General features: G+C 47.2%; 1 protein-coding gene across 1 annotated transcript in view; it reads left to right on the forward strand.

Annotated features, from left to right (window-relative positions):
* Positions 1-833: 833 nt before the first annotated feature.
* The window catches only part of LOC135908369 (bcl-2-related ovarian killer protein-like), a 182488-nt gene continuing 161145 nt past the window's right edge, over positions 834-22176 (forward strand). Inside the window, exon 1 of the mRNA XM_065440138.2 lies at positions 834-1712. Coding sequence (XP_065296210.1) covers positions 1194-1712 — 519 coding nt within the window. The 5' untranslated portion in view covers positions 834-1193. The remainder of the gene's footprint in view (positions 1713-22176) is intronic.

Below are 22176 nucleotides of genomic sequence, written 5' to 3' on the forward strand. Positions count from 1 at the left end.
ACGAGTCTGTGACTCGTGCAACTGTTGTGTTGTGTTGTGTTGCACGTGTTGTGTTTTTGCAATCTCTATGACAGTGAACGCGACGTTCTTCGGAGGGTGTTAAACCGATTAGATAACAGACCCTTCTCAGAGACTAAAATTCTCGGACCACCGCCCCACGCGTCGCAGGCTTACAAAGCGACGCGGGCACACGACAAGGGAACTGTCATCGTACACCTTTCTTAGACACGTGCATATGCTTAACTGAGTTTTTACTTTTGTGCATTTCCAGTGACGCAATGCTGCTTTTGGAGTCCGTACATACTTCATTAACTTCGTGGGGGCGCAGCTGGAGTGCGTCACTTCTCGGAAGATTTAATATTCGATGGCGGCTCAGGTGCTTTCTTCAATACGTACATTTCGGCCTTTCGCACGATGGCGATCTTTACAGGGGAGTAGCTAGTGCAAGCTGATTAGTAGACATCAAAGTGCGGTAAAAAACGGAGGCCCGCGCCTCAATCGAGAAACAAGTGCCCGAAGCGTCTGAACTTTGTGAGAAGCGTCTAGCGGCGACAGCCTACGCTTCTTAGCATCCGAGTAACGCACCGCACCGGGCCACGCACTTTTTCCGACTCGAATGCCAGGGCGCGGGGCGACGTTTCCCGCCGGAGAGCCTTTCACCTGTTCCCTCCCCTGCACCTCGCTTTCTGCCGTTCTCACCGCCACACACCGCGAACTTCAGGGAAAGCCACCTGTCCCGCTGCCGCTGCGATCGAGCAGCGGGAGAGAGAGAGGGAAACAAGCGCGCCCGCAACAGCAGCAGCAGCAGCTTCGAGCGACGGCGGCCTCGTCGGTCCCGTCCGATACCGGATCCCAGGAGCGACGCACGGGCGAGCAGGCGTTCGCCAACAGCAGCGCGCCGTCGGCCGCCAAGCGCAACACGATGACGGCGGCGGCGAGTACGCGAACCGCCGACGACCGAGCAGCGCCGCGCGGCTGCCGACAGTAGTCGAGCGAACCGGCAAGCGGTGGCTCAGTCCGCGCGCGGCAATCGACAAGTGCGGGCGCCCTTCGGTGCTCGCGGTACCCGGGCAGCGGCGTGCGTGCGTGCGAGTGTGTGTGTGTTGTGTGCTGTGTGCATCTGAAGGTGCGTGGGTTTCGCGAGTGGACAGTCGGTGCATCGGTCGCCTTTGGGAAGCCAGGCCGCGGCACGCATGGCGGGCCTGTTGCAGCCGCCTTCTGCCGCCAACGGCAACGCCGGCGGAGCCGGCGCGGGCGGGGGCCTGTCCGCTCCCAGCAGCCCCTGCTTGGGAAACCGACTGACAGTGCCCGGGTCACAGGGACCCAGAGACCGCAAGTACAGCCTTCCGCTGCAGCTTCAGCGGCGGCCGTCGCTGTCGGGATACGCGGCCGCGGTCGAGTCGGCCCGCGAGGATGCCCGCCGGCGCAAGTTCAGCCAGGTGGGACAGGTGGTGTCCCACCGGCTGTCCACCACCATCGGCTGGAAGGTGTACACGGTGACCACCCAGGAGGTGGCCGACCAGGCCAAGAGCCTGTGCGGCCGCTACCTGCGCGCCAAGCTCAAGCAGTGCGGTGCCGTGAACAAGAAGCTCGGCCTTCAGCGGCTGCGCAGCGTGAGCAACCTGAGCGTCGGCTACCCCACGTCGGACGTGGCCCAGAGGCTGCGGCTCGTCTGCTCCGAGCTGGAGAGCTCGCACCCCGACCTTTACCAGGTGAGCGGAGTTCGTCCGACTGAAAGCGCGCCCTTTTTGTACCGCATTTGTCTAGTGTATAACTACGTCCCGTGAACTGACTTCAACAATAGCGAAAGCTTCTCACGGGACACCTTGCTTCCTCCTGCCACCGCGGATTGGCCCGTTCGAGGCGACGGTGCGATTCGTCTTCTCTGCCGAAGAAACTGGCTTACGAGGGAGAAGTGTCTACTATTTGCCATGTCGATGGTGGATCCAATCTTTAGGAGTGTTTTACTGGACTTCCCGCCAAATACTCCGAACGACGCGCTTGCAAAAGCGTCTCAGGAGCGCGACAACAGAAGGATAGCGGGTGGCCTCGAATCTCGCCTTTGTTTACCGATGGGGACGATGAATACTTGTCTTAAGGTATTATGTTTTGCGGGCTATTATGCTTGCTGTTAAGTCCACGTATCAAGTGTATAAGGCACGTGATGGTCATCGGCTTCGTCCACACGCCTTTTTCACTGACGGATCATACCTATACGGAAGCCAGTACCTTCTCAATATCTCTTTTGACAGAGAGTCCGGCAGGTGTCAAGTAAGCCTATTTGTCGGAGACTTATTGCTCCGCCGTGTTTATTTGTCGTTGTCGCTGTTTCTTTCCGGCAACTTTCTCTCTCTCTGCCACTTCGTGCCCTCCCCCGAAATTTGCTAAAAGCTTCCGGTAGGGAGGCCACGAAGGTGGCACGATATTTTGAACGATAACAGACGCGCACACCTGTATAAGTATACATGTTTTCTTTAGCCCGATGCGTCCAGCCAAGCTTGGCCCATGAAAAAGCGCGTTGCGATGACCGCACGCGCTCTACACACATTCATAAAAACAAAGGTCGTAGTTTTCACTAACTGAATAGTAACACGTTACTTGTCCCAAAAAAACACTACCTTCTTATTAAGTGCAGCTTGCAAAATTATGGTTAGTACTCTTACTACCTGCTGAAGCTAGCCAAACCACTAACTTGCTATACTAAATAAATACTACCTCGGTAGTGCAGTTACCAACGCAACTGTAATGTAGCTACCAGCAACACAATGGGGCATATGCGATTTATAAGTGCCGCTCGCACTGTTATGCGAAGTCCATGGTATTGTAAAAGCATAAGGAATTAACATAATAAAGATACATGAAAAAAAAAGAACCGTGTCCTTTGGATATGTATTAAGGCATCAATTAAGGGCATATATACGTAATGTTTACCAGGGACGTTAAGGCGCACTGACTCCGGGTGAGAATGTCCTACATATTCCCGGCAATTTATTTACAAATTTACTAACTTTATATTTAGATGGGTATAATTTCTAGCGTGCCGGCGTACAGTCAGGTGATAAGTTGAACACACGTGCCTCGAGGTGAGTGGTGAATGTTTGCCGACGTGAAATTGCAGCGTGTGCTACCGAAAACTGCGTCCTCCACTCGCTAGGCTCGGTGTTACGGCGCTACTGTCCATGCGCGAAATCTGAGCGCCGGTGCCCAAGCCTTTCTTATCAGGCACCGTTCACTGATGACCGATAACCATGATAACGTGCGTGGAGCACCGCTGAGGACTAATGACAAAGTACTAAAAAGAAATTTGTATTAGAAATCTTTACATTATTGGAAGTCCTGAACACCGCATCGATTATGCGTTTCGATTCATGCGCTGATAGTCGCGGAGAGCTCATTTCTGGATTCGAGTTCACATTATCCGCCGAACGCTAAGACGTGTTAGGAAAGAACAAACATTCTGACCGTCGTTGACGGTTGTAGGAGTTTCTAGAAAGAAAGAAAGAAAGAAAGAAAGAAAGAAAGAAAGAACGAAAGAACTTCTGAAGAAATAGATAGCGAAAAAAGCAGAGTGGAAGGCGTCGTGTGTACTTGGTGAACGCGTACTGTTTGCCGCACCAACTGCGCGTTTTTCCCGGCACAGTACATTCACTCCGCAGCGACCCACGCGGGAAAGGTATTTCAAATCCCACGCAACTTCTGTGCCTGGCAATCAAGCGGCGTTTTCGCGTTGCAAGGTTTATAAATGCAGCGGTGAGTAGCACTCAACGAGTCGCCTGCGGCGTCGAGCGAACCACCGAAGTCACATATACGAAACTACGCCGGGATACCTTCCTATTTTTTTTCTTTTGCAAAAAGAGATCGCGGTGAACTGCAAGTGAATAGAAAAAAAATCCGCTCGCTTTTTTTTCTCTCTCTCTCTCTTTCTATCTCTTTTCTTTTTCAGTTTACATGGCTTTAAAGGTGACTCGCGGGACCCGCATTGTGTTTGCCTTCTCATAAGTTCACAGCTAATGTGCGTTATATTAACTCAGCCGAAATTAGCTTTTCCTATTTTCTTTCCGCCGGCAACTCAAGCGTTAAGGGTGGAACTGAAAATATGTCTGAGCTGAGTGACGCCCTAAAAGTACTGGAATTCTTTTAACGGCATGCATACAATAAGAAAACAATGTCGCCGTCAGCTAAGAGCGCTCACATTTTGTTTGTACCTGTACGTATTTTTCGTGCGCTGAATGGTAAAGCTACCACACTAGCGAGAGCAGCAGAAGCAATAATAATGATAAATAAATAATAATAATAATAACAACGGGTATGTACTGCATTTTACTTATCACCTACTGAGGGCCAGATTTAGACTGTTCAAAGGGACACTAACAAAACAGAAGAGCAAAAAAAAAAAAAAGAGGCACTCTAGCGATTATGGTGCTTGCTCTGCCTCACAGTCCTATAGGCACTCCAGGTATATTGTGTTTATCTATACAAGTAAATCACGTTTCTGTTATAGTCAAACGGCCAGTCATCCTTACAGCGATCCTTACAGTGAGGTAAGGATCGCTGACCCAAAAAAGCGTAAGAAGGAAAGAAACCCGGCGACGTCGCCTGCACGCCATGGCGTCGTAAAATTTGACAGCGTTTCGAGCTTATAGTTATTTCGTTATTGGCACGGAAAGAATAAATGTGGAATTGCGAAAGGAACCGGAAATTCAGTCTAGCGATCTCCGGGATCGCCGTTCCCGCCGCTAAGTAGATCCGAACATCGGAACGCACTTTGAAATCTATGTTCTTATCTTTCTACCTCTTTCGTTTCTCAGTGTAGGGTAGCAAACCGGATTTTCCGCTCTGGTTAATCTCCCCGCCTTTAACCCCTTAACTTTCGCCTCTGTCCCTTTCTTGGAATTTTTCCACGTCCCACTGACGGAATGTTCGTCGCGGAATAGGGGGTGGGAGAGTATGGTGTACATTTGCTCCAGTAAAAATCAAGCTTGCTTCACCCACTTGAACGGAAATACAGTTTTGGAATAATACCTTACCGCAGTTTGAACTCCCTTAATGTTGCACTTTTATGTACATAATAAGAGGGCACTATAGAGACCGAAATTAAGTTCATCTGAAATGGTAAATTACGCCAAACAAAATCAAGAAAGCTCTTCTTACCTTCACAGGACGTACCGTATAATAACAATAACAACAACAACAAAAAAAAAACACGAGAGGGCAAGACGAGTGGCGTCACCGCCTTGAATTTCCTACGCCACCTGATTTTGACGTCATGAATTTTAACAGCGTCCGTTCGGGCCTATAGAGTTAAGGCTAAAAACGGGCTACGTTGTTTTCTAAAGAAGCAATACGTTCGACTTAAGATGTTTACTATTTGATGTGCTACAACGGCACAAGTATGAGAAACTCTGAAATCGATGACGTTGCACTAGCTCACAGCACGCATGCTGGTGGTTCGACGCGAAATCACAAACACGGAGGTTTCGTCCCCATATTGTTTTCGGGTAATAAACATCATACAGCGAAATTAACTAAAATACAGTTTAGAAAGAATAATTCACTGGTGTAAACTGATTTAGTATTTTCTTTAGCGTCCCTTTAATCCTCCACAAAGCGAGAGCACCCTTGTACCTTAAGAGAAAGATTAACCAGATTGTTGAATTTTTATTCTGTCCATGGAGAGTACCTTGCCACCGAAATACGAGAACTGTGAAATGATAATTGAGCCAAATTTAACCAGCATTGCAAATAATTAATAATTGGTTTGCCGAACGATTCGCAACTGAAAAATCCTTCTAGTGTTTGTATATATATAGAACGCCTCAGCGTTGAGTTTGCGACGATTAAGTCAGCATCTCGAGCTTTATAATTCAGCGTAATAAAATTACACGTTCGGCTTTGTGTGCCCAAGGACAAAGTGAAGCGGCAAAGTGACCGCGGCTTCAGATTAATTCGACTCAACAGCCATGAGCTACGACGGTAAACACTATATCCTTCCGTCAGAATGGAACGCACAACTGCAGGGCTAGAATCGTCCTTTCGCATGTACGAGGTACAAGCATGGGCGCCGGCTTGGAGTTGCGGCCATCTTTTCCTCGAGTATAAACTTCGTGCACACATTTTCCGTGCCTCGCGGCGACCGAAGAACGGGTATTGGCTTCATTCTCTCTTTTTTATTTATTTACGGTATCCGTATACTATAAAGACGCAACATAGGTGACGGTTGTCGCGAGGTGTGCATTGGAGACGCGTTAACTTATTCTCGCAGCGTTCCGCCATAAAATACGGTCTGCGCGGGAAGCTAGTTTATGGCTAGAAATCATGCAGCTCGGACGCCACTTTCCAGTGGCTAAGTTTTACGTAACGTCGAGAAGGAAATATTACCAGTAATAAAAAGATAGGTCCGTGAGCACGATGTCTTCGGCAGATAGCGTAGAAACGTCCAAGTCATGCATATAGCGAGACCTTGGCTATGACGTGCACCAGTGAGCAAGAGCACACGCACCACATCCAGGCTAGCAACACGAAAAGACTACTGACGTAGTTACGAAAAAAAAATACGGTAGAGCTGCTCATAAGAGCCTACGCCAGCCAATCGGGATGACGGTCATATTGGTGAACGCGATTGGCCAGTCGTAAACCGCACTTACGAACGAAAAGTGTTGTGAATTTGAAGCCCGAATTTGTTCGCACCTAAAACTCACAAACTGAAATTGTCGAGTGCGTTGGAAAGTTTGCCTAGTCATATCTGAACTGCTCCGCCTGGTTTAAAGTTACATTCATAGGCGTAGAAGAAAATTGGCTTGATCGCGGAATCGATGGTCCGTAAGCGTTTGCTTGGGGGAATACATATAGTTCTGGTGAGATATGTCTCTGCGAAGACTGTATCTCATCGTTAAGATTGACAAGCTTTCCAAGCTCTAGAGAAGTAGCGGACACTAGAATTTGCGCGACAATTGCCAATGCAAGTATTATTTGACAAAATTTGACTGTGTGAACTGATGAATAATTAAGTTGGTTTCGCATGTTGTAATTGCAAAATTGAAGTCATCCAGTACCAGAAGCAATTACTATTGCAAGAAAATTTAGCACCGGTATCCAGAAGTGTAAACTGAATGTGTCGTGAAATTCTCTGCTATTCTAATTAACGTTGTCCCGTACTGTAAGCCCCCCCTCCCGCCCGCTTCCCTCCTCCTCTTTCTCAGTGTATGCATCAAATGAGTTTAATAAAAATACGGTTACGTTGTTTAATTCCTCCCGCAAAAATCAATTTTCATCAGTTCGGCAGAAACGGCTGGATGACTAATGGGTAAAAAGAGTGCCGAACTTTCTTTCATTGACGCCGTTATATCCTCGCTGGCTTGCACGTCAGCACGTGACGTCTTCAAATTATTATTATTATTATTATTATTATTATTATTATTATTATTATTATTATTATTATTATTATTATTATTATTATTATTATTATTATTATTATTATTATTATTATTATTATTATTTTGTATTTGCGCAGTTTCGGAGGAGGAACAATTCTCGTAACTTGGTTCAGTCTTCGGTTCCTTTAGAACAGAATGTGGTTCATCTTTACCAATAAAAAAAATTTAATAGATTCAAGCTCAGTCCTACAAAATTTGCGACGTCACATTCAGCATGTGCGAGAGCTTCAGGGCAGCGTCGCCATCGCTCTCTCGTCTTTACACCTTCTCGAGGCTAACCAAATCTCGTCTGACGCTAAGACTCGCTTTCTTGGTACTGTATAGAATTGCAATTTACTAATATGCCTCAACTGTTAGCGAAGCTGTTAACGTCTAGTTGGTGGGGATTTCTCGTGGGCTCGTGCTCATCCAAAAACAGTACCGTCAAACAGTACTCGGTCAAACCTCAAACGGCTGGTGGGAAATGACATCGCCTTTGAGTTTCCGCATAACAGAATTATGTTTTCTCGTACATTCAAATTACAATCCGAAGCGCTATCAGTGTTCAGCTTGTGTGTAAGTAGTACTTTACGAATCTTCTGACGAAATTCACTTTGAAAAATTCACTTAGTTCAATAAAGCTCCTGCGCTCGGCGGAGGGCCAAGAATAATGAGGATGCTTGCTGCACTTCCGCACATGTGCGTGTGACGTAGGTCTCTTGTGGTACGCGTGCTTGTCTAACGTCGGCAAAAGTTTCGCTGTACATTCACTTTAACGAGTAGGAGTGGATTTTTTTTATTTTAGTGTTTCTTTAGCAGAGCTTTAAGAGATAAAAAAATACGCGTGTTTGTACGCGCCACCTATGGATGTCGTAACTCAGACCGCTTTCCTGTCTGGGAGCCGGCGTCAGCGTACCGTTAGGGCAGAAAGCAGTAACAGGATAGTGAACATGCCCTGAATAATTTACTATGGACGCGTATAGTAAACGCTCCTGCGTGAAGCTTAACGTCACTCAAGGAGATGGCCTATCGGACACGCTCTGGAGAATTTCCTCATCCAGCGTTCAATTCAGGCGCTTCTTTTCATTTCTTTTTCTATTTTCGTCACTTCGCTGCGGTGTCCTACAGCATTCGCAAGTTTGCCGGCTTCTGTTTACGTTGTACACAGCGATGTCGGTACGTATTTTCCACATTGCTTATCAGATTGTTTTATGTCAGGCGCTCGGCTAAAATGTAACTACTCTTAGAGGGTGTATATCAGGGCATCACCTACTATAGACATATTTTCGTATTGCGAAACTGGCATATAAGAAAATTTTCGACAAAATGCTTTTTTTTTTCAAAAACAAACAATCAAACAGAATAAAACACCTCAACTGCTTATTTTTTGGTAAGCGTTTCGTGCTGCAATGTGTTAATTCCGTTGAAGCAATACTTAATTCTTACGATGCTGAATTATTGTTACTTTTTATTTTGAGATGATCCACGCTATCTGCGACATTGGGTTGTATTTATGCGTGTGATTTTTAGCACATGCGAAAACGGGATAACAGTTGCGCACAACTGCCTTTCGATTTGGGCTGTTTGCTACTAAAGCCCTCATTGACATTCTATTGATTTGGGGTCGAATTATTATATGCTTTAATAAACTTTAGATAATCTATAGGATTTCAGTATACGCATATCTTTTGCGAATGGCATGTGCGTAGGTCTGTAGTGCTAGCCCGCGTCGCTGTATTGCATTGGGCACTGCCTCGTGGACGCCTCGTGCATTCGTCTCGCCATTGTAATCAGTGTCGTACGCACCGCGAGCGTTCGAGCACGTAAGTATGAGACCTACGTGTGTGGCCTGCGCGCTTTCGTGTGTTGTTGTGTGGCCTCCTGTGGGTCACTCGGGGAAGCAAATCTTATGGAAGCGTAACCCTTATGACGGAAATGTTTGGGCGAACTGACACGGATGGAATGTAACTTTAACCCTACTCTTGTAGCCGACTTCTCGCCTTTTGTTCGGCTTGTTTGTTCGGCCACATACCCAGAGGCACTAACCCAGTGGCACATGGGTTCTACTTTAGTTGCAACGTCTTTAAATCTTTGATTTAAATATGCACATTCGTGGCAAAAACATACTTAATGAGAAGCATTCCTCGCTTCATTCCATGCACTTTGCGGAAGGCAGGAACTTTGCTGTCACTCGTTAGTTCGGGCCCCTTCAATAAAAGGAAACGCATCGTCGACGGTGGCACAGGACCTCTGACTTCCAGCCACAGCAGCACGATATTCTAACCATTTCGTGCTACGACCGCCCACTTTCTTTCTCTTTATTCCGTCGCTTGGTTACATTACAACAAGCACACAAAAGTGATTTAAAAAAAAATTGTGACTGCGTCTCTGTGGCTAGGGCGAATTACCTAATTTCTTCCAATGTAATCATCCTATCAACTACATTAATCCGCTCAGTACGTTCAAACGGTGCTCAGTTTTTTTCTCTCGCATATTTGCTACTCTCGATGAATATTTCGCGCACCCTGCGCATACGTTGATGTCTGCATGCCTCATTAGCGTACGCGTCTTCCATACACTGCGGAGGCCTAGGAGCGTGACAAGGCCGTATCGTACACATCCCGTGTCTTAGCGGGTTTCTAACATTTCGCCGCCGCAATATAAGTGCATTCGTCGTTTTAACGTGCGCCACACGACATAGACAGAGGTATATACGGACGGTTCTAAAGTACTTAGTCGCAGGTGGAGTCACCATGCGCGTTTCTCTCGCTTACGCCCGCCCAGTACACATATATAACCCAACAGCTGGCTTGTCGTAAGCTCGCGCCAAACAACCGCTGTTGTAACCATGCCGTCGCTGTCATACGGTCATTGTCATCGCCGCCATGTCTCGCTGCTGTCGTCAAAGGCTCGCTTGCGTCACACACGCAACTGGGGCTCTATAACGTAAAACTATTCAAATATACTTTTATTCCAATCTCCTGTCGTCAAACATACATAGCCACCGACGCAAGCATCGGGCGGTGACCCGAAGCGTTGTTTGAAAAGCCCATTCAAACGCTGTTTTTGTTCGTAGGATGTCACTTTCTTTTGCTTTCAAAGCGAATGGCATTGCCTACGTTGAGCAGTGTTTCTATATGTAACTGGCTGAGAAGAGGAGAGGAGCACGCTCAAGTGTAGAGAGTTTCGATGGGGCCGAACCAGCGCACTGAAAGTAAATAAACGGGTGAGGAGGATGGTGCAGGCGTCTGCGATTGGTCTGCTTCCCCTTACTTGCGGTGGCTTGCAACGGAAGGTTAAAAATGGCGCTAAAACGGGTCTTCAGCGAAGAATAGTTGGCAAAGTGATGTCGGATACGTGCCGAGAGGGCTCGATAACGCTATAGAGATATGCAAAATCTCTTATTATACGCAAATAGATCTATGCTACCCTGCAGCTCCGTGTAACCAGTGCCACAGTGATCGGCGGGCACCATCTTTTATTCCTTTCGGAACGGGGCATTCTCCAGAAATACAGAAAAAAATTTAAGTTTTGTTCGGCAAATTAATGCGTCTTTAACGCGTAGAGGTCACTTTGACGCGGTGAGTTTTTGCGGATTTGTGACGTCGCGTGGAAGACAGGCGCAGTGGGTGGTGGCTTCAAAATTTTTTGAACAATCGTGGATGCCTAATTGCAGAATTGGAACAGAAAAATTTGGAATAGTTTTACGTTATAGCGCCCCTGCTACGTACGTCCACGTGGTGCGCTACCTGGTAGCCACCTGCAAGAATGCCCTTCACGTAACATAGCTTCAAACAGCGCATGCATGGGAACTGCAAAATTTTTATTTTTAAAGCGCCCATGTGTGAAGAAACGTTGGTGTGCCGAAAGGGAGCCTTTAGAATATAAAAAAAAAATTGGAAACTGTTCGATATGGCAACCATTTGTAAAAGAAAGCCTAAAGTGCGAGCCACATTTTAGTGCTACCAGGAAAACTGTTTTTTAACTGGCTTAATCTCTGGCCTGAGTGCGGTAACGTTCCAGTTACAAGCCAGAGACCCAAGTATGCGAAAGTAATTTAAGAGAAAGTCTATGAGCAGTAACGAAAGAGATGTGCCTGAAGCAGCCTCTTTTTTTATCGGAACGCGAACATGATGGTAGGGTCTACGACACAAAATGTTTACCCTAATACCCATCGTATTATACATCGTTGCGTATACAAAATGTTTTCGAAAAAACTGCCTTAATGCCAATAAGAGTCTACTTTCCGGTATCTGAAGTGACGAACTGGCACGTTACCTTACTTTCGAATCTCTGTGAGCTTTTTGCTACGCAACATAATTCTTCAAAAAGAAAGAAACAGGTTAACAATGGCACGAACTGTTCCTGCTCTCACACGGGGTGGCGTACGCAGTCCCTCGTCCGATTCGCATTTCCTCCTTCGCCTGCGCACGTTGTCTTTGTCTACCTTTCCTGCACCGCTTTCCGCCCGGTTTTTATTCTCAACACCGCATGCAGACTAGCGGAACAACTAACTCTCCTGAAGTCGCGTGACGTCGCACTGCGGGACGCTGAAGCACGAGCTCCGAAGATGGCCTAACTAAATAGTTAAGAAGACGCATCATGAGCAGCGGTTTAATTTAATCCGACTTTACGCCGACCGTAAACTTTAAGCGCTCTGCCAGCGTTCGCCGCTTCCGAATTGTGCACGAGGAGAGTTGCCAAAGACACGAAAATTATGGGCGGGCGAATATTCAAAGTTTAGAACACGAATCGAATATTATACACTAACTATTCCTTCTTGACATAGGCAGCGAGAGATAACACAGGCGGAAGGGAAGAAAACACGTTGTTTCGCGCTGCATAAGCCGAGAATGCATTACCAGCTCGCCCAGCAAACCACCCTTCTAACTATTCGTATTCGAAAAGCAACTGTTCTTCATTTTAAAAAAATAACTTATGGGGATTTACCTGCCAAAACGACTACCTAATTATGAGGAACGCCGTTGTGGGGGACTCCTGAAATTTGGACGACCTAGGGTTCTTTAACGTGCATGTAAATCTAAGTACACGGGTGTTTTCGTATTTCGCCCCCATCGAAATGTGGCCACCGTGGCCGTCATTTAATCCCTTGACGTCGGGCTGTGCAGCGCAACACAAAACCCGCTAAGCAACCACGGTGGAGGTCCTTTTTTTTAAATAATGAGAACTAGTTCAATACTTTTCTACTACCGACTGTTAAAGTCTGGTTGCGGCTCTCCGTATGCTAAACAAATTACCGCAAATTATGAAAAGTGAAACAACGACAAGAGTTTGCGAAGCAGTGCAGAAAGAAAAATGGTAGTACAAGCGTTGTTTTCGACTTCGCGGCGGAAGCCTACACGATAACCTGTGATTTTTGTTTTTAATCTGCCATTTAGTGTTTTTGGCAGCTTATTCATGTAGGACTCTTATCTTTTACCCTACGCCAATGATGTCTTCCTTGCCATGGCACCTATTACATGTGTCTACAGAGCAGCACACAAGCCCTTTAGCAGCTTTATATTTTCATTCATTTTTTTTTGGCAAGACTCCTGGTTTTTCATTGCCAACCCTTTATATACCTTTTTTTTAATTTAGTCGAAGAACAGTCATTCACTCGTGGAAAAATTTGTTTGCAGCCAGATTGTAACGATGTTGATGCAATTAGTGATGATGTGTCTCAAACTAATCTCTTGTGCCTGATAGTTAGTGGTCCTTTTTTTCACTAATCAGTACCGGCGTAATATTCCTAATGTAAATATATGCGTCTGCGTTTGACTATTAAACATTCGGTTCGATATTCGATACTTATTATCCGTATTCTATTCGTATTCGAAAAGCTGATATTCACCCACCTCTAACGAAAATGCATCGAATGGGCCTTTTCAGTAGGCGCCACTGTAACTCCGTGAGACTGGATTTTTCTGTCTTTTTTAGGCCACTTGCGTGAAGTCAAATATTCTGATTGCACTTACCAGCTTCTTTTTTTGTGTGTTTGGATAACGTCAGCATCTACACACGTTTACAGACTGTTTGCTGCCCCTGTGTGAAATTTGTGTGCTTGTTACGAAAAGCCAACAACAGATCTGAAACGCCTTTGCATCCTTATATTATTGCATCGTATGGCTTTTGTATTGCAGGGACGAGTGTCTGTCGTAATTTGGAAACTTCTCAAACAGTTTGCATTGGAGAGGGGAACCTTACGATTTGTGAGCCTGCATAGTGCAACCTCGCAGTTATACAAATTCTGTATGCAGTATCTATATGCAACATTGCATCTTTATTCGAGGTGTTTATGACCGTCGAAAGCTACCTAAGTAGAGCTTTGTGCTCAAAGCAAGAATTGCTGACGCGCTGACATAATGTTGCCTAAGTGTTGCCACGCGTGATATGAGAATCCAACGGTCTCTCGTTTAAAGGGACAGACAACCGCTCTGAACATGAATGGAGGAAACCCCACTGATGGAAACATTGCCTATCGTAATGGCTAAAACGAGTCATGTTTTGTTTTTATTAAACGTGGATTAAATTTTAATTGATCCCTAAAAGCCGCGAATAATGACCTTTGGCACCCCATGCGGCAAAAACGTGAAGGTGCAGAAGAGGCCTATTACGTGGCCTTCTATCAGTGTACGCGGTTCCTGGTCTTTCTATTGGTATTGAAATGCAGTGCACGTTTTTCTGTTATAAGTATTTTTTCTTCTAAATTACATTGTGCAGTCAGGCCTACGTTTGTAGGGAGTAGAAAAGTGGCTCTTCCTCCGCCTTCGTTTTCGATGAGTTGGCTTGGCTCGTCTATCGACAGAACAACGATGACGGGGGCCAGCCAGCCATGACGTAGGCGTGTACTTGGGGGGAAAACGCGGTACAAATATAAGGAAGGTCTGTGCAACAACGCGAACTTATTGTACCAGATTTTTATTTTCAAAAGTGGTTGGAAAGGTCAAAATGTAAGTGGGTAATTACAGTTACACTCACTCCTGAGAAAACAGAGCGATCGGCGGCTTTCACAATTTGTGAGGCGGGCTATCGACATCGCTCTCACTGCTCAGCGTTGCTGGAAGAGGGACTCCTACTTTTTTTTAGAGAGAATGCTCAGTCTGAAAAGTTCTGTTTACGAAATATCCACGCGCTTTTGGAATTAACCGTTGCAGGTATAAACACTACCGGTGGTGAGCATTGCGTTCCGCCATAAAAAATTAGGTCCTTAAAGATCGGTTGTCCGTTAAATCAGTTAGAAGTTGAACTTAAGTGCAGAATAGTTAGTGCTAGGATGAGAGAAACAAGTGAGACGGAGAGAAAGTTGAAAGGGGACAGAGAGTTTTGAGAGGGCGAAGGAGGGGGGAGGGGAGCTTTCAGCATGGAAACTCGCTCACTGGAGCGGCTGGAGCAGCTGAACAGGGTTGGAACTGCTACGGTGATTTGTGACTTCTCCGCGTTCCAGTATTCCGCGCAGTGCAATGTCAGGCACTGCCCGTCTCCGTCTTCCTTTCGTTTCAACTTTGCTTCCAAGGTACGCGAGAGCGAAAGGGAACAACCGTTAGGCAACGGAGGGCTCCCGCGTACGGCCGAGTTTTCGGCCGGAGACAAACGGTGGACGGCTGATCAATAAATCGATCTTCGAACATCCGTTCGGCCGATCGAGGGAGGAGGAAACGCACCGTTCGTCTGAACCGGACCGCGACGTAAGCGCCAGAAAGAAGACCGTAGACAAAGAAGAAGGAGAAGAAGAACGCGGCGGTTCCACGTAGCGTGCATTTCGACGGCAGATGGCGGGTGTACTACTCCGACCTGTAATGGATCGAAATCGCTCGGCGTCGCAGTAATGTATAGATGCTTCGTACGACTCCCCGGCCTTCTGTCTTTTGTTTGATGTTAGCTTCGCATTTGATTTCTCCTCGTCGGCACCGTGCACCCTCAAAGTTGTCGGGCAACGCTTACGTGTACGAGCACCCCAACTGTAAGCGGCTTCGAGGCCGACGCCGCTCGTTTCTCCTTGAAAGACGAACGAACGAAGCAAGATTGATTTCTTGGTATTCGTGCCACCTTAAATTTAGCCGGGACACGCGTATTTGCAACGCACAGCGTCTTTGCATATAGGCCTGCTTCGGCGAGACGATAAATCATCTAGGTCGTGTTGAGTTTCCTCTATATACGAGACAGACAGACAGACAGACAGACAACGAACTTTATTTAGTCCTGAGGAGCTACTTTCAGGACCTCCTAACGGGAGGCCATTGTAGCCGCTGGCCGCGCCCACGTAAAGGACAGAACGCCGTGACGCTCCGCTCTTTCCTGGGCCCTCTGGATAGCCTGGGCTTGCTTTCGGAGTACCGTGCTTCTGATGGCCTCCTCCCACTCGGCTTCGCTGGAGAGGAAGTCATTAGGCAACGCGGGACATCGCCAGAGCATGTGAGCCATTGAGCAAAAGGTTTCAGTGCAGTCAGGACAACTAGGGTCCACATCCGAGTAGATCCTACTGAGGAATCCCCGCGACGGGAAAGATCCCGTCTGCAGCATTCTAAGTGTAGCTGACTGACCTCTACTGAGCTTCGGGTGAGGCAGAGGATAAATTCTCCGACCAAGTTGGTAATGTTTAGTGATTTCATTAAATGTGAGGAGTGGATCGTTGTGCTGAGGCCCTTCCTGCCCCTCCGGAGCCTCCAGACCGTCGCGGCGCGTTAGTTCTCGCGCACGGTCGTGGGCAAGCTCGTTGAGGTTTGGGAATCCCTCGAGAACGTTCGTCCCCATGTGTGCGGGGAACCACGTGATATAATGAAAACCGGAGCAAGCCCTTTTCTCTAAAATGGAGGCCGCTTCTCGTGCGAGGTTACCCGACTCGAAAGCTCTGATTGCGTCTCTCGAGTCGGTGTAAATGTAGGTACGCTCTGGATCACACAAGGCCAGCGCAACCGCAATTTGCTCTGCTATACTCGCGGTGGCCGCTCTGACCGAGGCCGAGGACCGAAGAACCCCCCGCCCGTCTACAACCGACAGCGCGAACACTCTCCTGTTCCCGTACTGCGCCGCATCGACAAAGACCGCGGAATCTCTGTCTTCCCTAACTTTCTTCAATATGGCTCGTGCACGGGCTTTACGTCTACCCTCGTTATGCTGCGGATGTACGTTCCGCGGGAAGGGCCTCACCAGGTATGTCGCCCGCGTTTCTCGTGTCAATGTTAAACGCCGGTCCTCCATTATCCTAGGAGCCATGCCAACCTCGTCGAGAATTCGCCTGCCAGCTTGGGTCGACGATAGCCTAACCACCTGGGCAGTGACCTGTGCCTCTATGATCTCGTCTATGCTATTGTGCATACCGAGTTGATCTAGCCTGTCGGAGCTCGTGGCAATAGGCAAGCCTAGCACTTTCTTGATGCTCTTGCGCATGAGTGTATTTAATTTGGTCTTTTCCGTTTTTGTCCACACTAGAGCTGACGCCACATAGTTAATATGGCTCATGAGGAACGCGTTGTACATCCGAAGGAGGTTGTCTTCACCTAACCCCTTCTTTCGGTTGGACACCCTAGAAATTAGCCGCAACATATTCTCTGTTTTAGCTATATACGAGAGAGCTATATACGAGAGAGTTTTTTTTTTCTGTCTGCGTATCTCTATGCAGCGTTATAGCAAGAACTGTCTCACCTTCATGAGGAAAGCGTGCACAGATAAACTCACCGTTGAGCACAATTACTGAAACATTGCACGGGAAGTGGTGACTATAGGATGCACATGACGTGACGTTCGAATAGGGTGAGGCAGCCGTGCCTTTTCAATTAATTTTCACATAATGCAGATAAATAGATCAAGTGTCAGTTGGGTCAAAAACTCGACATAACATCATATTTTTCCGCTGTTTCAAGATAAGAATGCAGAGCTTAGGATCGACGATAATTTATGAACGAGCACAAATGCGTTTTAGCTGAAACCAGTCACTTCCCCCTTTTATAGTTTTCAAAGAGGCTGAATGAAAGAGAGAAAGAGAGAGAAAACATAGAATCAGCAAAAAAAAAAACCCAGCAGCATATGTTTTCAGCGCGAGTTTCTGTTTAGAGGCAGGAAGCCAGCCTTGGCCTTCTGAGTACAGCGAATACCGCAATTACGCCTTGCCCATCAGAACCAGTTATTTGTGTATGCGGCCACCGATAAACAGCGAGCTTCCACAAAATAAAGTTATGATATCCTCTCCGCAGACATGTCATGCCATGCTCCGGATGATCTTTCGTCTCATTCTGCTGTATTATACACCACACGATGACCAAGGCAATGCGAATGAAATTGATGGAATGAATGAATGGAATGAATGGACAGCGAGAACGAAATTATATGTAAGCGTGGAGGCCTTGTTTCACGCACGTGCTACAACAGCGACTTATGAAATGTAGTCTTTCGAGTAATGAGACGACGCGGATAGTGCGAAAAAAAAAAAGGCACGCACTCACAGATTTCTTTACCTTTCCTCAACAACTCCCGCAGTTTTCGGAAAAAGAAAAGCGAGGAAGCAAAACAAAGCCCGAAGCGCTTGCGTTTCGAGCAGCGCTTGCTTCCCCGCGGGCTTTGGGATCGTTAGAGTGGGCGCGAAGTAGCACGCTATTGTGAAAGGACGAGAGCTCGCATCGCTGGTGCTGCACGCTAAGAGACTCATTAATGAGACTCCGACGTTTGCTTAACCACTGGAAGCGTACCTACCGCCGTTCGGTCCCTCTTCTTGCTGCCGCCACGTGCCGTCGTGGCGAATCTACGTACCGTGACCTCTACGCTCTTTGCCGCTGCGTAGGCGCTCACCTGTCTGGTCTGGTGCAGCACGTTAATTGATGCTGGCGAAGTTGATCCATACCTGATGAAATAAGGTGCAACGCGAAGTATGCAGTGCAATGGAGATGCAGGATACGAGAACCAATGAATCGCGGCACATCAGCGGCATTGCCTATATGCCATCACATAAAGGAAATGGAATACACCGGAATTCATTAAGCGGCACCCATGCGCCACGGACGCTTATATGAAGTTACAACTTTTACCCTGTTTTGTTCTCAAGGAAGACATCTTACAGTATCTCCGACTGGTAGGCGTTTATTTTTACGAATGCTTATTGATTCCTTACAGGAATGACGGAGAGTGCCAATAGGTGGTGTTTTAAATCTCATCCCCAGTGACGGCTTTCGTGGAGTAACGACAGCCAATCTCGAAGTCCATGCTTTTGTGACCTGAGACGGCCGGAAGCGATTGCTGTAGCCGAAACTACTTCGTGGCTGCCATGTTTTGATCACCGCATATTTCAACACATGTGGCTCAGGAGAAAGCTTGAACACCTCATGCGTGACGGCCGTCATAACGAAGTTGACAGGCTCGTCCTTCGAACAGCTTTAGGGCACATAGATGACAGGCATCTAGAGGATGACAGGAGAACATTCTGGGTCCCTGGCGTCGTGAGTCTGGGATATATGCAAGGCTACAAAAGCATTATTGTGCTTCTGTGGATGCACGAGCCTACACGAGCGCTTGTGGTAAACTGAACGATGAACGCTTCATTGAGTGGTGTATGCGTACATACTGTGAACTTCTTCTCACCTTCCACTCACATTTATCCCTTCCCCAGTGCAGGGTAGACGACCGAATTCAGCCTGGGTAACCTCCCTGACTTATCTTTATCGCAAATCTATCTCAGTGTAAGGAGCGCCCGTGTGTGTTTTACGTGCGCCTCGTTTGCCCTAACCTTGTTCTCGATCTCCTAGCCTCCCGCGGGCCCCTTGAATTGCTGGCAGGTCAGTTCACGCACCCGCGTTGAAGGCACTCGTTGCTTTTGCGTAAAAGCGTGCTCGCCAAAACACAGGTCAGGTTACAGTCGTCGAAAATAAGTTCACGTTTCAGTCTCTTCCGTTAGCTGCTCACTGCATTATGTGTCCCTGCGTGATCGAGAGTCCGTCTGAGCGTTAGGGAGGTCGTACTTTCAGGCCTAAAACATGGACGTTGGCACAAGTTCGAGCTGAAGCTAGTACGTGTCGAAAGTCCACCTGGACTGTGATCGCTTCTTGTTCTCAGTTTGGCCGATATCAGCCTAGACGGATCAACTTGACTGACCATGCTCGACAATGTCAGGTCCTTATAGAGTGGTACACGCGGGCACTCTTGAACTCTCGGGAACCCATAACTGAGAAACACTATACAGAGTACGCTCGGCTCGAATGTCGGTCAGGCACAGTGGCCCAAAGATTGCGTTTTTTTGTGTGTGTGTTTCATTATGTTAGTGGCCTTAGAACGGTCGAAAAAGAAAGTAATAAAGAACAATACAGAGGAAAGACTGTCGTCCGAGCAAGTAACGAACGGGCTAGCGTCGGTAGGATTCAGAACTAGGCATTACTCCCGTATGCAATGCAGATGTTGCAGCACGATTTATGGCAGAATGCACCAATGGAAAATATACAAGCAATGAAAACTCTTTTCCGCCGTAGTTGAAAGTGACTGCCGTTTAATATATAGTAGTTGATTTCTTGTAGTTTCGTCTTCCGTTATATTGCTGTTAGTCTTTTATTTGAACCTCTCAACACACTGGTATCCTGCTCGGGTTCTTGGATGTGGCTGGCAGTATGTAAGTGCTCACGGAATGAAATAGGACACAGAGCATTTAGTAGAACCCTACATATGTGCAAAGTACATGAAAGCACCATGTCATGTCGCTAGGAATTCGGTCACCAAAGGTGACGAGGACTCCGATGCAGGTGTACGCGCCAGAATTGCGTCTATGTGACACGAACTGCAGCCGGTGGAAACGAAAGTATGCGAATTGCTTAGCCCTAAATTGATGCGTTTCATTCCGTGAGCACTGTACATCAAGACAATTATCGATCACGTGCGCCGAATGCGTTTCAGTAATGCTAATGGGATGCATGGAAAGTAGACAGAGAGAAAGAGAGATAGAAATGACTACAGAGAAAGGCAGGGAGATTAACCACAGGTAGTTCCGGTTGGCTACCCTGCAGGGAGGGAAGGGTTAAGGGGGATAAAAAGACAAAGAGAGCGGACGGGGAAGATAGAAAGAAAGAGAGACGAGCACGAATAAAGCGCATACACTATAGAGTGGTAGGGGCGGCGTTCTTAAAGTCTATTGTGAGCACGAAAAATAATTTCCTTTTGTATCTGTAGAAGCATTCGATGCGCAAGCATGGATTTGCTGCGCTTATGCGTGCCTCGCCAGATGCTCTAACGGAAACGTTTAAAGCGTCCGTCCCTCCCAGGCGGCTCGAGCAGTGCAACTGCTTTCATTCTTGTCTTCCCGCCCGTCTGCACCGGTCGACTCTGCGAAGTTTTCCCGCTGCTGGCGGCTTGTCTCTGCAGCGCTAACGAACACAAGTTGCATCTGCGTACGTAGCTGGGGTGTTAGACTAATGTCGCTGCTTGACCTTGTTGGTGCAGTTAACAAGGCCAAACGACCTTGTTCTTTAAGAGCAGTAAATGTAGGGCGTTGCGTAGGAGAAAGGACAATCGAAGGGGGAACTGTAGACGCACCTTGCTCCAAGTGCGCAGAGTTCCTTCTTCGTTCGCCATTACGATAAACGCGCTACTTTAACAGGTCGTATACGAGAACGCTAGCGCTTGTTATATACAGGGTGTCCTACGTAATTTGAGCAAAACTTAAAAAAAACATGTAAATGCCACGTAGCTGGGAAGAACCAAAGTAATGTTGTTTGCCGTCATTTGGAGATACTCAGATTATTTTTTTACTTTTCCGCCTAACTACATAATAAGTCTGAATCAATTATTCAACTTCTCAATTATTATATTTAGATGAAAATTTTCGATGAGAAAATTCTACAGCAACATGAGAAACTCCCGCTACAGCTTTCTGTTGCTCGATACGTGCTGCATAAAAGTGTTTTTCCGAGCGTGAAAGTAGCCCGCCGATCCACCTAAAGTGTCTCTAGCTTCCCGTCGCGCGGCCATTTTGCTAATACACGCAAAGTGCCTCGCGCGACCTTTGCATGTATTCGTTGCCTTCTTTAACGGTCGGAAAAACGCCCGAAAACGCTTTCACGCTCGGCAAGTGTTCTTTCTTGACCCTAAGTGGGCGGCTCTCTCAGTCCAGAAAGCCGTTGGCTAATGCCGCGGCCCGGGCCAGGTCCATCAGACTTCGCTGATCTTCCACACTCGGTGCCTTTAACATTGCCTCCTAAGTTTCTTCGATGGCTTGTAGTAGTTCTGAAACTTCATCTTGATTGTTTTCTCGCGGCGTAGGCACATTAGCGCCTTGTTTTGGGGGGTGTCTGGTACATCACGAAATCGGCATAGGTATGAGAATTTAGTGGGATGCATCCGGTGCATGATAATTCCATGGGCATATGTATTCGTTTGTAGTGTGCGGAGGGCGGTGGCTTCTTCCTTGCTTAATTTTGGATGCGGCGGTGGATATTGTCTTCTTTCCAGTTGATAGCGTCACAATATTAGTGCGTACTCAATGGGAATTTCCTCCACCCTTGTCGCTTCCGGAGACCGCGCGGCAGGGAATCCCGGCTGGTATGCTCTCGGGCGGGAGCATGTGCTGCTTCGTTTCCTGCCAGGTGTTCGTGGCCTGCGGTCCATGCGACGTATGTTTCAGGGAGTTGTTGGCGTCTTGTTGTTTCTTTTAGAATCCTGAGTGCTGCGGCAAAGATTCGGCCTTTTCGTAGATTTCTACACGCGGTTTGTGAGTCGCTCAAGATTGTTGCTGTGTCCCTGCATGTAGCGATGCTGAGGACGATGGCGCCTTTCTCCGCCGTTTCTGGATTTCTTT

This window comes from Dermacentor albipictus, chromosome 1 (assembly GCF_038994185.2).
Source record: "Dermacentor albipictus isolate Rhodes 1998 colony chromosome 1, USDA_Dalb.pri_finalv2, whole genome shotgun sequence".
In the NCBI taxonomy this organism is placed as follows: domain Eukaryota; kingdom Metazoa; phylum Arthropoda; class Arachnida; order Ixodida; family Ixodidae; genus Dermacentor; species Dermacentor albipictus.